The sequence below is a fragment of the Arachis hypogaea genome, chromosome 14, assembly GCF_003086295.3.
Source record: "Arachis hypogaea cultivar Tifrunner chromosome 14, arahy.Tifrunner.gnm2.J5K5, whole genome shotgun sequence".
Classification (NCBI taxonomy): Eukaryota; Viridiplantae; Streptophyta; class Magnoliopsida; order Fabales; family Fabaceae; genus Arachis; species Arachis hypogaea.
Genome location: NC_092049.1, coordinates 118,974,395 through 118,991,972, shown reverse-complemented (window position 1 = coordinate 118,991,972; position 17,578 = coordinate 118,974,395). Strand labels below are relative to the sequence as shown.

General features: G+C 33.4%; 2 protein-coding genes across 16 annotated transcripts; one reads left to right on the top strand and one right to left on the bottom strand.

The window, feature by feature from the left end:
* The first annotated feature begins 5,295 nt into the window (after window positions 1-5,295).
* On the top strand, window positions 5,296-5,836 carry LOC112743014 (uncharacterized). The gene is made up of 2 exons (XM_025792248.1): window positions 5,296-5,545; window positions 5,619-5,836. The coding sequence occupies exons 1-2, from the start codon at window positions 5,296-5,298 to the stop codon at window positions 5,834-5,836; spliced, it is 468 nt and encodes a 155-aa protein (XP_025648033.1).
* A 4,496-nt stretch (window positions 5,837-10,332) lies between these two features.
* Window positions 10,333-14,456, bottom strand: LOC112743832 (serine/threonine-protein kinase STY13). 15 transcript variants are annotated; one of them, XM_072214720.1, is made up of 8 exons: window positions 14,103-14,453; window positions 13,602-14,010; window positions 13,290-13,482; window positions 12,598-12,730; window positions 12,218-12,413; window positions 11,783-11,907; window positions 11,294-11,452; window positions 10,333-10,974 (listed from the first exon to the last, which is right to left on the bottom strand). In XM_072214720.1, exons 3-8 carry the CDS (start codon window positions 13,463-13,465, stop codon window positions 10,954-10,956), a joined length of 810 nt encoding a protein of 269 aa, XP_072070821.1. In that variant the 5' UTR covers window positions 13,466-13,482; window positions 13,602-14,010; window positions 14,103-14,453; the 3' UTR covers window positions 10,333-10,953. The 15 variants fall into 15 exon arrangements, with proteins under 15 accessions (XP_072070821.1, XP_072070814.1, XP_072070817.1 ...); XM_072214713.1 differs by having other exon boundaries at window positions 10,333-10,967; XM_072214716.1 differs by having other exon boundaries at window positions 10,333-10,967; window positions 13,862-14,010.
* Window positions 14,457-17,578: the final 3,122 nt, after the last annotated feature.

Genomic DNA, 17,578 nt, shown 5'->3' with positions numbered 1-17,578 from the left:
ATTTTGACCTTAAATTTTAGAGACTAAAACAATTCTTATCCAAAAATATTAATTATAATTTTGTATGAAAAAAGTTTTTTTTTTTTAATACAAAGAGTTAGGCATGTTTTTGGTTATGTAAAATATTAAGTACCCTTTTATATATATATATATATATATATATATATATATATATATATATATATATATATATATATACACGCGTGTGTGTGTGTGATGATCATAATAACTAATTTTATTTTTTTTTTAAAAATTGACTAAAGCTACACCAAAAAAATTTAATTAATATTTTTTAATTAAGAAATATCCTTATAAATATCTTGATAGATGCCGTATAAAGTTATAATTAATATTTTTTAAAAGATTTTTCTAATGTTATTAATATGTTTAGAATAATTATAATGATTTTTATATATTTTCATATTGAATTGTAATAATATGTGTATGGATAATTTTTTAATATATGTTATTATGTTAATAATAAATTTGGTGTAGGAAGCATTACCTTACCGAAAAGTAAAAAAATTGTTGTTTTAGAAAAATATAATTAAGTATTATTTTAGTCTTTAATGTTTGTGTCAAATTTTAATTTGGTTCATAGTATTTTAAATGTTCTATTTTTATTTTAAAAAATTTTAAACAGATTTAATATTGTTCTATCATTAAATTTGATACTAATAATTAACGGAATGAGTGATGTGAATATTATTAATGTTACTAGTTAAGTAATATCTTCTTTCATATATTAAAAAAATATAACTAAAACTTTTTTGTAACACTTCTTTTCTTCATTTTTTTTCATTCAAAACTCCAAATCCTAATAATCAATCATTAACGCTTCAAAATTAAAGAAAATTTTTTTATATTAGTGATCCTTGGTGAATCAATTTTATTTATATACTGAAATCGAATGTTATTGATTTTTCAATATGTGAATTGTTTGTATCAAATTTAATGATGCACAACTTTAAATCCGCTTAAAATTTTTTTGAAATTGAATCAGACATTTAAAATGTTAGAGATCAAATTAAGATTCGATCCAAATATTGAGAACCAAAATAATATTTCACCCAAAGTTATATAATTGTTAGTAATGTGCTTAGTTAGTATAATTGTTAAAGTGAGTTTTTGATATTGTATAGTATAAAATTATGTGATTTTGAAATGGTTAGAATTATTTATTTAAATGTTAGTTTCTATTTAGTAATTGTGCAAATGTTCATATTTTATAATATGCTGAAAATTTATTTTTTATTGTATATTTTTTTGTTTAAAATTATTAAAATTCAAATATCTAAACGTGCCAAAAATCTGTGATCTAATTGTTGTTGAACTTATAAATAAAACTGAATTTGGAGACATATTTTTTTTCAAAAGAATACAGGGACATTTGAAAATATTGATAACCTTGGTTGAAAAATAGTACTCCAATAGAATTTTCGTCTATTTTTTGATTGGTAAATGCACCATAATTTTAGAGAATGTAACAATGATTCTAGTTTCTAAAGTGATATATTTTTGTATAGCAACAATGCAATATCAGTCAAGTCTAAACTACTTTTATACCTCTTTAACTACGTTAATTTAATGAAACTTTTTTGATAATTTCTCGTTGTAGGTGCCCTTTTAAATTAATCCATGCACTCTTTCATTAAAAGGGCACCTACAACGAGAAATTATCAAAAAAGTTTCATTAAATTAACGTAGTTAAAGAGGTATAAAAGTAGTTTAGACTTGACTGATATTGCATTGTTGCTATACAAAAATATATCAAAACTCACATTATGTTGCTGTTTGGTATGATTTTATTCGATGATAAATCTGATACTGGAGTCTATTAAAATTTTTTACCATTGTTCCGTGACTTCGATCGCATAAGAGGATTTGATTGAGTTCGGCATGTCTTGCCTATCTATATTAATCACTATGTCGAGACAACGCATTTTGATTATAAAAATATAGATGATCTGTTACTTCTCTTCCAAAAATGAGTTTGGGAGCAGACGTCTTTACTAATTTTGATTTTTCGATCTCTACTGTTAGAATATAATTAGGATCAATTAGAATTATATTCTAACACCTACTATTTTCACTAGATTGTCGGTATTGTTACTTGTGTTATGTGATATACATGCGTTTTAATATTATACTTTTTAGAGTAAATGCTATTTTCGGTCTCTAATTATTTGTTCGATAGACTTTCCACCCCCTAAAAAATTTAAACACCCAAATTGGTCTCTATTTACTTTGATATATGTACGTTCCAGTCCCTAGTTAGTGATCAAAAAAGGCATTTACTCAAAGTAGATACTAGATAAAGACTAGAACGTATATATATCAAAGTAGATAAGATTCGATTTAGGTGTTTAAATTTTTTAGGAGGTGAAAAGTCTATTAAACAAATGATTAGAGACTGAAAATGATATTTACTCTACTTTTTATTTCATTTTTCTAATTTGACATAGTAACTTCGTTACTTGAGTAATGAAATTTGTATGAACAAGTGGGATGATTGGATATCTTTGTTAAATAATTATAGAAATTAGACAATAATACTGTTTAGAGAGATACTGAACACAGTAAAAGATGCTGTCAGAATACGAATTCATATATTAATTATCGCTTAATCTTTATTTACAGTATTTAACTATTTATCATCTTTTGTATTCGTAAGCTTTCTTGAAATATTTTTTTCGTGTTGATATAATTTGTCAGAGATTTATACAATCACGACAAACTATTTCATCATTTGGTTCCGGCCGATGTCCGTAATGATGGACCAATATTAAATATAATAATTTTTTTTTTATCTCATTTGAATGTCTAGAGTCATATCTCACTAATAAAATGACGAGATAATTTAGTATGTAATAAAGCATTTTAAGAGTTATAAAAAATCCTAATGGTGCGCATAACAATATCTTCACAGATTCTAAAATTTAAATTGACTCGCAGTGCATGACAAAATTGTTTTGAAAAAATCATACTGAAATTGTATTGTATTGTATTGTTGTTATGTGCGTGAACGATGCTAAACAAACTAATTGTGAATATTTAAACTTATTTTCAAAGTCACATAAAAAATATTATGTAAAAATATCATACTTATCAATATCAATTGATAAAAAAAAGGGTTAACATTTTTATAAATTGGTAAAGTTAGCAGCCTCCCCGATGCTTTTACTTTTCAAATCTTGTCATTTCTCTTTCATTTCTTTTTTAAAGATAAAATTCATCAATTAAAAACTAAAAAAATAGTTAAATTAATTTCATTTTTTACTTGAAAAAGAAAACACGAAACGTTTTAAAATTTTTATATTAATGCCTCATGTAGGGAAGAACTTTGACATGAAAATTTATTTTTCTAACAGAATAAAATATTAAAAACTATTTAATAATTAAAAGCTATTAAAAATTAAAGGCTTTTTTATTTAAATAAATTGTTTGGCTTTTTATATTACGTTATTCTCCTAAATGGTTTTCGTGAACATAAATTCTCTAAACTATATAATATATAAATTGTCTTAGACTCGTGTGTTTTAATCAATATATAAATCATTGTATCCAGGGACGATTTATACATGAATTGCATAGTTGAAGAAGGCATAAATCGTCCAAACTCCCTGTGTGTTAGAAGAAACAAGTAAATCCTCCTAGGCTAAGACGGTTAATGTCTTTTAACCTAAAATCCTCTACCCTGGCATGATTTACGTGCTGCTTCCTAACCCTCTACCCCCTAGTACGATTTACGTGCGAATCCAATCCCCATAATACCCTACCACGATTTACGTGTAATTTTTTATCCCTCAATACCCTAGGACGAGTTATGTGTTACTATGATAAGACACGTTAGTTTGGGACGATTTACGTGCATAAATACAATATCCGATACCATGAAACGATTTATGTGCTGGAAGAGCCTATAAATACAGGAGAACGATATGTGTCGAGCCATATTTCAGCTGAGGATTGCGGAAAGATGGCTGAGAGTGTGTTTTTGTTAGTTCATCATCGGAAAAAGATCGATGAAAACACAAGGGTGTAACGTTCAGTAGCAAAAAACATGTTGGAGTGTTCATAAATCCATCAACGAGTTTAGATGATTTACGAAATAGGATATTACAGAAGTTAGGTAAGTGCGGTAAAAAGCTTGTGAAGCAGATGTTCTTTAGGATCCCTATCTCACTCAGGCAAGGTTATGTGAAGTTTGGAAAATATGAGATGCTAGGCGATGACGACATTCGTGTTATATTTCACAGTCAATCCAGATTTCCAGATTTGGGGGCAATGGAGTTGTTCGCAAGAATGGCTGACGTGGAGGGTAGCTCCGGTGGATCTGCTCCAAATTCGCCCACCGTCGGGGTAGATGGTGCTTTAAGTGCCATTCCGACCCATCATGACGTCGCCGCCCACATTTCATCTCCGTCATTTGCAGCCGATCTGCCTGTTCATACCGATGATGGAGATTACCTGGGTGATGTGCGTACCTTCGAGGAGCTTGCAGCGGCAATCAGAGGGGGACCGGTATTGAATGGTGCAACTACGTTCATGGAGGTCAGAGATAGAGATCCACTTGCTGAGGCCATGGGCGATGATGAGTCAGATTCGGAACCACCCGTTATTGGTGATGAATCCGATGGTGAGGATGACACAAGACCAGTTGGGAGATTGCAAGGCCAATCAAGTTCTCAGACACTACAGTACCCTCCACACTTCTCTATATTGGATCTTGAGGCGATGAATCAACCAACATTTTCAGGTCGACAAATGCCAACTATTCACAGAGACGAGCATGGTATGCATGAGGCAGAAAAGTTTGAGGTCGGGCAGCGGTTTCAGAGTAAGGAGTAGGCAGTGTTGATGGTGAAGAGTTATAATATTCGTCGTGGTGTTCAGTATAAGGTGTTTGAGTCGGACCAGTTGAAGTATCACGGGAAGTGCGTCCAGTTTGGGAATGGGTGTAATTGGCTAATACGCGTGACTATGCGGCAGCGAAAAGGATACTGGGAAGTCCGGAAATACAATGGGCCTCACATATGTCTTGCAACCGAGCTGTCCACCGACCACAGGCAGCTTGATTATCATGTGATCTGTGCATCAATGTTGTTTCTGGTCAGGGCGGATGCAGCAACCTCGGTGAAAGTATTGCAGAATGCAGTCTCAACGAAATATGGTTTCAAACCCAGCTACCGGAAGGTGTTGATGGCTAAGTAGAAGGCGATTACACAGATTTATGGTGATTGGGAGGAATCTTACAACCTAATTCCGAGGTGGATAATCGGGGTTCAGATGTACATGCCGGGCAGTATTGTAATATTGCGTACTTCACCTGTAAGGTCTGGTAATACGGTTGATGAGTCGAGGGTGTTTTTTCATCGATTGTTTTGGACGTTTCCGCCATGCATTGAGGCCTTTCAAGTATTGCAAGCCACTGATTCTATTGATGGTACCCATCTGCATGGCAAGTACGGCGGTACCTTACTCATGGAGATTGCACAAGATGGAAAGTCGAACATACTCCCAGTTGCGTTCAGACTAGTCGAGGGTGAGAACACGGATTCATGGAAGTTCTTCCTTAGTCACCTTCGCCGGCATGTGACCCCACCTGGGCATTCTAGTTATATCTGACCGCCACAATGCAATCAAGGCCGCGTTAGTTTTTGAAGACGGTGGGTGGCTCCCACTGGCCGCCTACCATGCATATTGTGCTAGGCACATAGCTGCTAATTTTGCGCTTAACTTTAAATCTAAGGATGCACAGAAGATTCTGGTGAATGCAGCCTACGCAAAGTCTGAACAGGAGCATGAATATTACATGGAGATTCAAGCTAAATAATAAACGTTAAAAGTGATTCAAGTCTACCCCACCTGCAAGATTCATCATCGGAGCCATTATACATACGGTAAAAGTGATTCAAGCATTAATAATAAACGTTATGTTTGCAGTTAAAGTATATCAAGCTAAATAATAAGCATTATACTTAGCTCGATGAAAGCGGCCAAAGAATGACATCAACTCCTCTCGGCCTGAATGTGTAACCTCCAAAATATCCACGACTGCAGCAATGCTAGTGGTCCAGCTAAGTTCTTTACATTTCGATTGGAAACTCTGCAGAGACACCTATATAACCAAGACAACGTGGCCGAACCCTAGCTATACTTACCGAGTCCGTTGAGATCCGCAACATACGGGAGCCAGCGTAAGTGAACTCTGGCACCAGACTTGTCGCCAAAAAGCATTGTGGACAACAACATCATGATGTAACCACGCGCATAGACCTGTACCGTCAGCTCTGTAGCATCAGCCATACGACACGGTGAACTCATCGATACAGTCCTCAGGAGGAAGTTCACCGAACAACTCTTCAAACCACTGCCACGCAGGCTTTCTACCCTCGATCAACTGCTCAAAGTCACTAAGACAACCACTAACTTGAAATCCATCAACAGGGAGGCCGAACTGATATGCCACATCCTGTAAAGTAACAGTGCACTCCCCAAATGGCATGTGGAAAGTGTGAGTCTCTGGACGCCATCGCTCAACAAAGGCACTAATCAGTGGCTCATCTAGCTTAAACCAATAATCATTCAGCCTAGCAACATGCAGCAATCCGGCGCTATCTAGGTAAGGCATAATACGGTCATACAATATCATCTTTTGTTGCCTATGGATGCTCCGTACACACCGGGTTGGGTGATAACAGAATAACAAGCATAGTCACAACTCAACATCGCTTAACAATAAAAAACATGTATCAGAAATCAACCTCACCCCTAAACCAAACAAGAACCATACCAATCCTAAGCATGTTAAGCTTAAGGTTTTACAAATTTCTAACACAACAAGCATTTTTTTTTCAATAAAATCACATTATTATGACTAAACACATCAACGTCATTGACTATATCAGTTGTAAACCAAACTAACCACTAACCTCTTCGTCGATAAAACTTGCCACGTGCGCGATGTCGTTCAATTGGTACATGTCACCTTCGTTCCTCGCCATCTTGCACCGCCCCCCAACGCCACCAAACCAACCTTCAACCGCCTCCCTTATCACCTCAATCCTCCGCCGTTGGCCACCGTCAACGTTGCCGTGCACCAGAGGCCACCCCTTCTGCCGCCTAACGAACCCTCCACCGCCGCCAACTTTCCTCCACTACACCCTTCCTTCACTTTTTGGTCGTGGCTCTCCTCCACTCAAGTAAGCTCCTCACCGCTAATGGGGTCTCACGAATGAGACATTACTCGTGGAAAGGTAACTAGGGTTGGGGGGTAATACATGATTCGTCCTAGGCTGTTGACGGGTGTATATATGCACGCAAATCATGCTGGGTTGGTGGGGGTTAGGATTGCACGTAAATCGTACTAGGGGGTAGAGGGTTAGGAAGCAGCACGTAAATCGTGCCAGGATAGAGGATTTTAGGTTAAAAGGCATTAACCATCTTAGCCTAGGACGATTTACTTGTTTCTTCTAACACACTGGGGGCTGAGACAATTTATGCCTTCTTCAGCTATGCAATTCATGCATAAATCGTCTCTGGGTACAATGATTTATATATTGATTAAAACACACGAGCTTAGGACGATTTATATATTATATGATTTAAGAGATTCACGTTCACGAAAACCATTTAGGGGAATCACGTAATATGGAAAGCCAAATAATTTATTTAAATAAAAAAGCCAAAATTAAAATATCCATCAAAATTTTTAGAAACTAATTTGGTATCACTCAAATAGTTTTAAAGCGTTGCTACTACACTAGTCAACAAATCTATATAACAGGTGAATTATATCACTTGGCAATTGGCATTTACAAAATGATAGGTACTTTATTTTATCAATTTCGTTAAGTAGATAATAGAAAATATGAACAATATGAATAATAGACTAAAAATTTGGCCTAATACAAGTAAAAAATAAAAAACACTCTCCAAATTATCTAAATAAAAAATACACTCAATTATTCAAAAAATTTAACCATACTAAACCCTAATTTACCAAACCAATTTACCCAAACTGCTTCTTCTCTCCAAATCCTCTGTCACCCCACCTTTATCAATCATCCCACTTTACCGGCGTCAATCGCACCCTCACCAGCTATCATCCTCGCCCCCTGGGATCATCACGTCGTCGCCACTCAGCAAGTATCCCCCTCTCCCTCGCCGACAGCCAATATCGCCGACGGGCTCCGCCTCCCTGTCGCGCATCCGTCGTGCCCCGTGCGTCTCTCTCTCCCTCGTTGGAAGCCAATCTCGGCGTCGATTTTAACCACCGCAGGAAAGAAGGTCAGCTCCGTGATCCCCCTTGACGCGCTATTTGGCTCACCATCCACCATTACCGCGCAACGCTCACTACTCACCGGAGATACTTGTTGCCGGACTCCTTCTTACATTTGTCGTTAGTTGGCATGGCAGACACCATCATTGGTGTCGCACTCAGCCCACTCGCTACTTCAATAGGTTCGTTGATGGCCAGAGTTTTAATTTTCAAAAAGGTGTTCATGAAATGTATTTGGTTAAGTGAATGGATTTTGCCTCTCCTGTACACAAAACAACCATCCACGTAACACTTAAAATAAACATCCAGCTTCCTAAAGAACTGAACATTCTGCATTCGTTAACTGTTTATACTTAAAACCAAATCCAATAAAATAATCATCCGATTATTCATTAAAACAACCATCCAACAACAACCATCCGATTTTGTATGAAACTAGACATCTGCATCCAACATAAAACTTTAATTCATTACCTACTTGGATTGTTGTCCCTAGTACAACGCACTTGCCATCTGAAAGAATAGAATCATCAATGATTAATTAGGATGGTGCAGTAGAAATTTCTTCATCCATAGTAAACTCCATCCACAATTATGTGAGGAAAATGCAGGGGTCACTATTCACGGCGAGACTACGACGGTGTCGGCGGGTACAGCGAAAAGGGGGAGGTACAGGGTGGCTGCAGAGGGATCCGCCACAATTACAGAAGAACAGCAGCACAACTTGAGGTTCCGATGCTGTCGGCGGGAGCCTGGAGCGGCATTGGCACGGTCGGTGGGGGGAGGGGCTTGTAACAGCGCAAGTGAGACTACGACAGCGAGAGAAAAACCGGAGATGAGGAGGTTATGATGAGATTAGCAATAATCGTACGCAGTGTGAATAAGTTTAATTGCTAATCCTAGTTTTTTAAATTTTAAAATCTAAAATTAAATAATTAATTAACAATCTGATTTTCAATTATAATTTTACTTTTTTTTTTATTTATTATTTACCTTGTTTACAATTGTCATTGTTTCCTATACTTTCTCAATATACATGCTTAAAATGATCAGGCCTTTTCAATAGGTTAAATTATAAATTAATCATATATTATCATATTTACAATGTGAAAATATTAAGTTGGCCCTATTTTAAGAGAATATACATCTTAATTAGCATGCTTAGTTTTTTATTTTGAAAAAACTTTAAACCTTACTCATCTATTAAATTCCCAATAAATTTTGTATAATTACAACTCATTATTTACTTTTTAATAAATAAGAATGTGTTGGCATTTGGCAATGTCTTTTTCCCTAATAATATTTTTTCTTGTAAAATTCTTTTTTTCTTTTGTGCTTAGTAATATTATAAAATAAAATCTACAATCATCTTGGTAGGCAAACACATGCATATCAATATGCTTTTATTTGTCAAAAATACTATTTATACACTAAAATTAGATACTAAAATCAACCACTAATATATTTGTATATAATTATATATGTAATTTAATTTATTTTTAATGCATATTTATATTCTAATATGTATTTTATATTAGTAATTAATTTTAACAACTAATTTTAGTGTACATATACCATAATTATTTATTTATAAATAAAGTTAAAGACATACAAACAAAGCTTTAACTTCAAACATCTACCTTCTACTACTTATCTTATTTCAGATTGAAGTTTATAGTTTAGACCCGTTGAAAAAATCATGATACCAAACTTCCACAATAAGTGTAGGATATTCGCATATATTAATGAAAAAATATTGACAAATTAAAATACATATTGACATGTTACTCTTTCTGACGTAAACTACAAGATTATTTAAATCTAATGGTCAACAACATATATTATCTTAAAAACTACTCTGAAAATTTTCCTAGGGAATGAATGAAAGAATATTACATTTGAACAAACCCCTTTTTTTTTCCTTACCAAATTTTTGTTTGAAAAATAACATTCTAACAATTTCATATCATTTTCAAAGTGATGTCTTCAGCTAACGTCCACAAATGAGTAGAAAAATACAAGCCATGCACCATCCAATGACAAAGACATTAGTCCCTTAAAAAAATTAATAACTGATTTACTGTTAATCATTACACAATAATTAATAATATTTATCAAAACAAAGCAAATGTTCAAAAAAAAGTGTTTTAAACAATTCTATTTCTTTCTTCTTACTCTTTCCAAAAAAAAAGTCTATGAACAACATTCTATTCTATTTTGTGGAGCATGTTACATTCTTTCTAGTTGTCACCTTAGATGGTTACTCATATAAATGCACTAAAATTATATACCATAATACCATTGCAACTTTTTTCAGTTTTCATCTACACCAAAAGGGAGATTATAGGGGGGGGGGGAAGGAAAAAAAAAAAAAAAAGGTTATCACTTGATGTTAGTTTTTGGTCCTCTTTGAAGAAAACAAATGGCGAATAAAAGCGAACTTCCCTCTGTTCCGGGCGGAATACTGAGTAATGGTACCATTACTTGTCGTCGCTTCCTCAGGCTCGATTTCATCAGGCTCTTGCATGGGAGGAGACGGTGGCGAAAGCGTGAAGAGAAATGCATTGAGCATGCGAATGATCTGACTAAAACTCGGTCTCAGGTTAGGATCTTCGACCCAGCATGATTGTATGATAAAGGCAAGATCCGGGGATATATCTTCAGGCATGCTAGGCCTCTCTTGCTGCAACCTCAAACACAAACCATATCAAGATTAGCCAATATATATATTTCACTCAAGCATTTAATATATCATATGTGTAAGGATTTTACCCCGTCAATCCAATCATATATTGTCTTTGTCACATTATTCAAAATATGTGACTCCGGCAATAATTACTTCAAAAAATCATATACACGATGATTTCTAATTGGTTGAGAGACTATCAAAATTACTCTCTTACCTTTATCTTTCAACATCAGCACATATTAGAAATGTTGGAGTAGAGAACTACATGAATAAGGTAAGGGGCAACAATCATATAGAACTCCATATTTCAAATTTAATACCTTAAATGCAGCAGCATAAGCAGCCTGTAAATTCGACATCCCTTCGAAAGGCATGCGGTTTGTTAGTAGCTCCCACAAAACAATACCAAAGCTATACACATCAACCTTGTTGTTGTAGTGCTTTTTCTCTCCCTGGCGCAATGTCACGGTACTATACAACTGCGAAAAGGAGCAGGCAAAATAAAGTAAGAACTATCTATAAGAGAAAAACTCCAAAACAGCTAAAAAATCAACAGCATAGTTTTAACAATCAAAATTTAGCTCCCTAAAGGGTCTTAAATGTGTGGTTTTTATCTGTTCAGTGATTAAAATACCTTGAAATGCTTTTGAGCAATGTCCTTTCATTAGAAGATATTTGAATAAACGGGACGTCAACATGTGACACGGTAGCATTGGATTGAGTAAATTATAACGGTGATGCAATAAACAAAGGTGCTAAACACCAAAAGAAGAGCTAGCCTTATCAGCACTTCCAAGGTTACAACATACCTCTGGTGCCATCCATCGGTAAGTTCCGGTTTCTGCTGTCATCATTTCAGTCACGGATTCTTCTCTTGCGAGACCAAAATCTGCAAGTTTAACAGACTTCTGATTTGCCGTAAGCAACAGATTGTCTGCATTGTCAAAGTTTCAAAAACAAAGTTGAAGAGAACCACACTAACACAACATGGCTTCAATACATCACATATACCTATATTTTTCACTGTAGCATTAATACATAAAATCACTATCATTAAATTTTAATCTATGATTAAATAGTAGACTTTCCTGTTTTGTAACATTTTATACTACCAAATTCACAATGAAGCAAAATAAGACCCGAAATACCTAAGGATACTAAGGCCACAACATCCATGACAGACATCTAATTTCAATAAACCAAATTACAAATAATGATATTAATCAAATTACGCAAAATAGTACCGGGCTTCAGATCTCTATGTATGATCCCGTTGGCATGTAGCCAATCCATGGCCCGAGCAATATCAAGGGCAAAGTTTATAGCAACATGAAGGTCTAGTAACTTCGGACGGATACTTGTTAAGTATTTCCTCAGTGACATCCCAGGCAATAATTCTGTAACGATCACCATCAAAGGATCCTTACAAGCTCCAATAAACTGCAACCACAAAAAGAAAAATAAAAAGAAAAAAACAATCAGTGACAGCATTATCTTCTAAAGAGTGGAAATCATCACTCATACTAGTACCGAGCGAAAGAATATAACATAACTTCTCATTATCACATAAGATACAACAGATCAATACACAGAGAGAAATTATAATAGCTACAATAGAACTCACCTTAACAAGATTCTCATGGTGGACACGAGACATCATATTAACTTCCCGAGCAAACCGATTTTCAAGGGCAGCTCTTTCTTCAGAAGTGCTCCCACGATTTAAAACTTTGATTGCAACAATTCTCTCTCCATACCTGGAAAATCATTAAATCCACACCTACATAACTTGATACACATACAAATAGCTATAACAGTTGGAATGGTACTCCATGAGCAGTTCAATTTTGACCTTTCATTGGAACTTAAAAACAAAAAATCAAGAGTTTGAAGTCAATTGTTCTTAGGTAAACTCAATACCATAGACATGGTCATATTTTATAGTTAATCCTATATAAGTCAAAGCAGTGAACAGGGAAAATCCCAACATTGTTATTGAAATTTGTGACGTTAGATATTCACTGATTAAACCAACCACTTAATCATCCAATTTTTTTTTTTAAATAAAATGATCCATATGAGAAATAAAATTAATTAATTATGAAAAACTAAATTGTAGACATGCATCCCACAACTGCAGGATCAGGGTCTTACATACTTGCCCCATTACATAGAATCAGCTACATGGATTAAAAGGCGCCAAAGTATCCTATCATATAATTCATAAATCACAACTAAACATTATTCAAAACTAAATACTTAAGGCATGAAATACAATTAACATCAAAATTCAAAAGGGTTTTTGTTGCCACTAACCTTCCTTCATAGACTTTACCATGAGCTCCCTCACCAATATTGGACCCTATAAACAGAAGTTTTGGATCAACCAAAAGGCTCTCATCGATTGTTAACTGAGTATCTGTTATGAACCCATTTTGCTTCACTGATTTTGACTCAGTGCTTTCCGGAACCGATTCTTCTCTGAAACTCATGCTGCAACCTTACAAAACTATACACCCCAATTCCTCATTTCAATCATTACCCACATAATAATCAAACAATGAAAATCAAAGTATAAAAAGAAAAAGACTTTACTTTCAAAATACAAAATTCAAGACAAAAACCAACCTCCCAGAATCCTCTCCTTTCTACATGAACATCATCAACAAAATAAAGAACCAAACCCCAATTCTTCTGAGTTATATATGAAATTCAACATCAGGAACAACAAAAAAAGGCATCTAGAGCCCCACAAAGTACAAAGCTTCTTCAAACTTGAGCTCCTTTCGTCTAAAGCCACCAATAACAAAAAAGGGAGGCAAAAATATATATAATAACAACAAATAAAAAAATAGTTTTTTTTTTCTTTCCCCTCTTCTGAGATGAACCTGAAAAGAATCAATGATGTCGTTGTTGTTCTTCTTCTTCCTTCTCCTATACCCTAAAAAGTAGGCATGCCCCTTCACCCCTTTTGTTATTTTCAAACAAGTTCAAGGCTTTTGCTTCAGTGAGAAGCTGAGCTTTCGGTGCAGTTCATCTAAAAGAGGAAGGAAAAGAGAAGTGAGATAAGATAATAAACATTAAATAAAAAAAAAAAGAAAGAGAAAAAGAAGATCAAAAGCAACTTACAACAGAAGTTAAAAAAAATACCAACATTTTTTTCCTCCTTTTCTATTTTAAAACAAAATTAAAATTGTGAACGAGAGAGAGAGAAGTGAAAGTACGAAGGAATTTACTGAGTGAGAAAGTGAGAGAGTAGATGATCAAGTTGATGAGGTTTAGAGGAAGAAGAAGAAGAAGAAGAAGAAGAAGATATTCTGATTTCTGAGTGTGTGTTGGGTTGGGTTGGGACGGAGAGAGAGAAAGGTTTCAACTTTCAACTTCAAAAGTGGGAGGAGAGAGAAAGTGTGTAGTGTGTCAGAGAGGGAAAAAAACAAAATAGAAAAATATCGGAAAACTATTTCTTGTGTATGTTAATATAATTAATTTTTGCATATTAAAAGTCTCTTATAAGAAAATGAATTCGTATTTGGAAATTAGAATTAATTTTTAATTAATTAATATTAAATTCAAATTTATTAGCGTTTGACTTATAGAAATTTTTATTTTTTGAATAATTTATAATTTATAATTTAAACTTTATGATATAAAACTTTAAGATAAAAAATATCACTTTCAAAAAAAATTAGCTAATATTAGTTTAAAAAATTGATTCTTTAATTAAACTCTAAAAAATCATTATTGGTAAATAATGAAGCCTAATGAAAAATAAAAATTGTAGCTAAATGTTTTTAAAAATTTTCTATTGCATTTGCAAAAAAGTAAAATTCTATTATATTTGTATTTGTTATTTTTATTTTCATTATGAAAAAGATCATTTATACTCTTTATTAAAAGTCTTATACTCCATAACATAACCATTGTTATAATTGTTAATAGTATTGAATTTTTCATATGACATAAACAATCAATAAAATTCTACATCTAAGTCATAATTATAATCAAGTCTATCTAAGTATTTTAAATTTATGCACTTTTTTTTTTATCTTTCTACCATCACCTCATTCTTCTTGTTTTTTCATTTGAATTTTTTCTTCTTCCTCTTTTTTCTTCTCCTCCTCCATCGTCATCATGATTATCATCATTATCGTTATCATAATCTTCTTCTTATACATATCATCGTTATTGTTATTGTTATTGTTATTGTTGAATTTTTCCATGTTGATGATGTTGTCTGATTCAAAATTGGTTTTTGATATGTTTTTGTTCATTATTCAATCTTATTTATGTGATTGTTTTCAAACTAAGTTAATTGTGTCGCAATTTGATTTAGATGAGTTTCATGAAAAATAGATTAAGTGAAAAAATAATAGTTAAGATGAGAGATTCAAGGTAATTATACTTGTGAGGAAAACACTTCTATTAATGACGAATAAGTAATATAGGAACTAATAATGAGGAATAGAGGTGGAGAACAAGTGTTGAGACCTCCACTAATGTCACAAGAGGATGAATGAGCTTTGTTTAAAGTGGACAAGGGTGGGTTAATGGTTGTCAAGTGTTCTGGTGGATCAACCAAATGCCAGTTTTTACTAGTGAAGATGATGAATGAAAACGATGAACAAGGAGAGGAATTTTGAGGAGAGGAAAAGATGGGTTTTTTAGCTTCTCAACTTCAGAAATAAAAAAGAAGGTAAAAGGTTTTCAGAAAAGAAGCTCTGCTTTAAAGAGGTGGTTTGAGATCCTTTTATAGTGTAAAACCAGAAGAAATCTATTGTCCAATAGTTTTAGTCTGATATTTGATTTACTCCTTTTTCCAAAATATTTTTAGGTATACCTGTCACTTTAAGTCTTTTCAACTGTTCAATGAAGGAAGTTGATTCTCACACGTTAAACTAAAGCTCATGACATGTGACATCAGTGAAGGGACATTTAGTTTGGTTTTCTTTCAACTAGATGACGCTCTTTACACTCCAAATCCAACCAATCCACTTTCACCAATTTAGTTCCCACGGAAAAGAAATTCAACTGCTCAATGTGTTCTTTTGGGTTTCATCATTTTACCCAATACCTTTAGGAGGAACTTGACTCTTGTTTGACCATATTTGTAGGTCATTATAAAAATTATTTATGTACAAAAAGGTTTATATTTTTTAGTACACAATCACAATTATTATATAATTTTAGTTCAGTACTGAGTTAATTGTGTCGCAATCATTATATAATTTCGATTCATTTTTGAGTGAATTAATGTGTATTTGGACTTGTTGTCCTGCACAATTCAAAACTCTTTCTCCTCATCTTCTACTGCTTCTTCTTCTTTTTCATCTTTTTCTTCTTCATCTTCACCTTCTTATTTCATTTTCTCAAAATTCTTTTTTATTTACTCTCTTAAGAGGAATAAAACCAAGAAAAAGAGAAAAAAAATATCAAATAAAAAAAGAAGAAACATATTAATGATGTTGTCTGATCCAAAATTGATTTTGGATGTGTTTTTGTTCATGATTTAGTCTTGTTTGTGTGCTTGTTTTCAAACTGAGTTTATGTGTCGCAATCATTATGGTAATTTTTGGTTCATTTCTGAATTAATTGTGTTGCAATTGTTATGTAATTTCTGTTCATTTCTGAGTTAATTGTGTCGCAATCCATTATATAATTTCGATTCATTTCTGAGTGAATTAAGGTGCATTTGGACTTGTTGTCCTGCACAATTCAAAACTCTTTCTCCTCTTCCTCCTCATCTTTTTCTGTTTCTTCTTCTTTTTCATCTTTTTCTTCTTCATATTTTCCTTCTTATTTTATTTTTTCAAAATTCTTCTTGATTTACTCAAACTTAACACTTTTTTTAGTTTATGTGTTAAATTTGAGTTTATCTCTTGGATAGACCTTAGAAAATCAGTAAAATTGAATAAAAAAAAAAACATAACAAAAAATAATGTATACAATGAATATTTTTCAAGTATTCTACAAAGATAGAGAAAAAAAAGCATTTCATTAATCTTCACAATCCCAGAAAATGAAATCTCCCAAACAGTATTGATATGAATTATGAATTTAATATAAGATACCATGAATATACTCATTTTTTTCTAAAAGGCCTTTTTTTTAAATCTTTTTCTCTGTTGTAGCTAAATTCTCCTCAGTTCAACTTGAAATCTACATGCGAAAATCTCTAAGTTCATATTGAAAATCTTTTATTATTAACATACATTGCTTCTCAAACCTGCAGATTCTTTATTATTGTTCTCCGCTTCTCTTTCTTTCTGAGTTAATTGTGTCACAATCATTATGTAATTTCGGTTCATTTCTGAGTTAATTATGTCGCAATCATTATATAATTTCGATTCATTTCTGAGTGAATTAAGGTGCATTATTTAGGACTAATTATCCTGCACAATTCAAAACTTTTTCTCCTCACCTTCTACTGCAATAACAACAGTAACAGCAGCAACAAAAAAATGACGATGAGGAGAAAACACGCATAGAAAAAGAAGGAGAAGGAGAAGGAGAAGGAGCAAGAGGAGAAGGAGGAGGAGGAACGCAAAGAAAAAGACGACGACGATGATAACGTGAAGCCCTAAATGACTTGATTGGAAGAATGATGT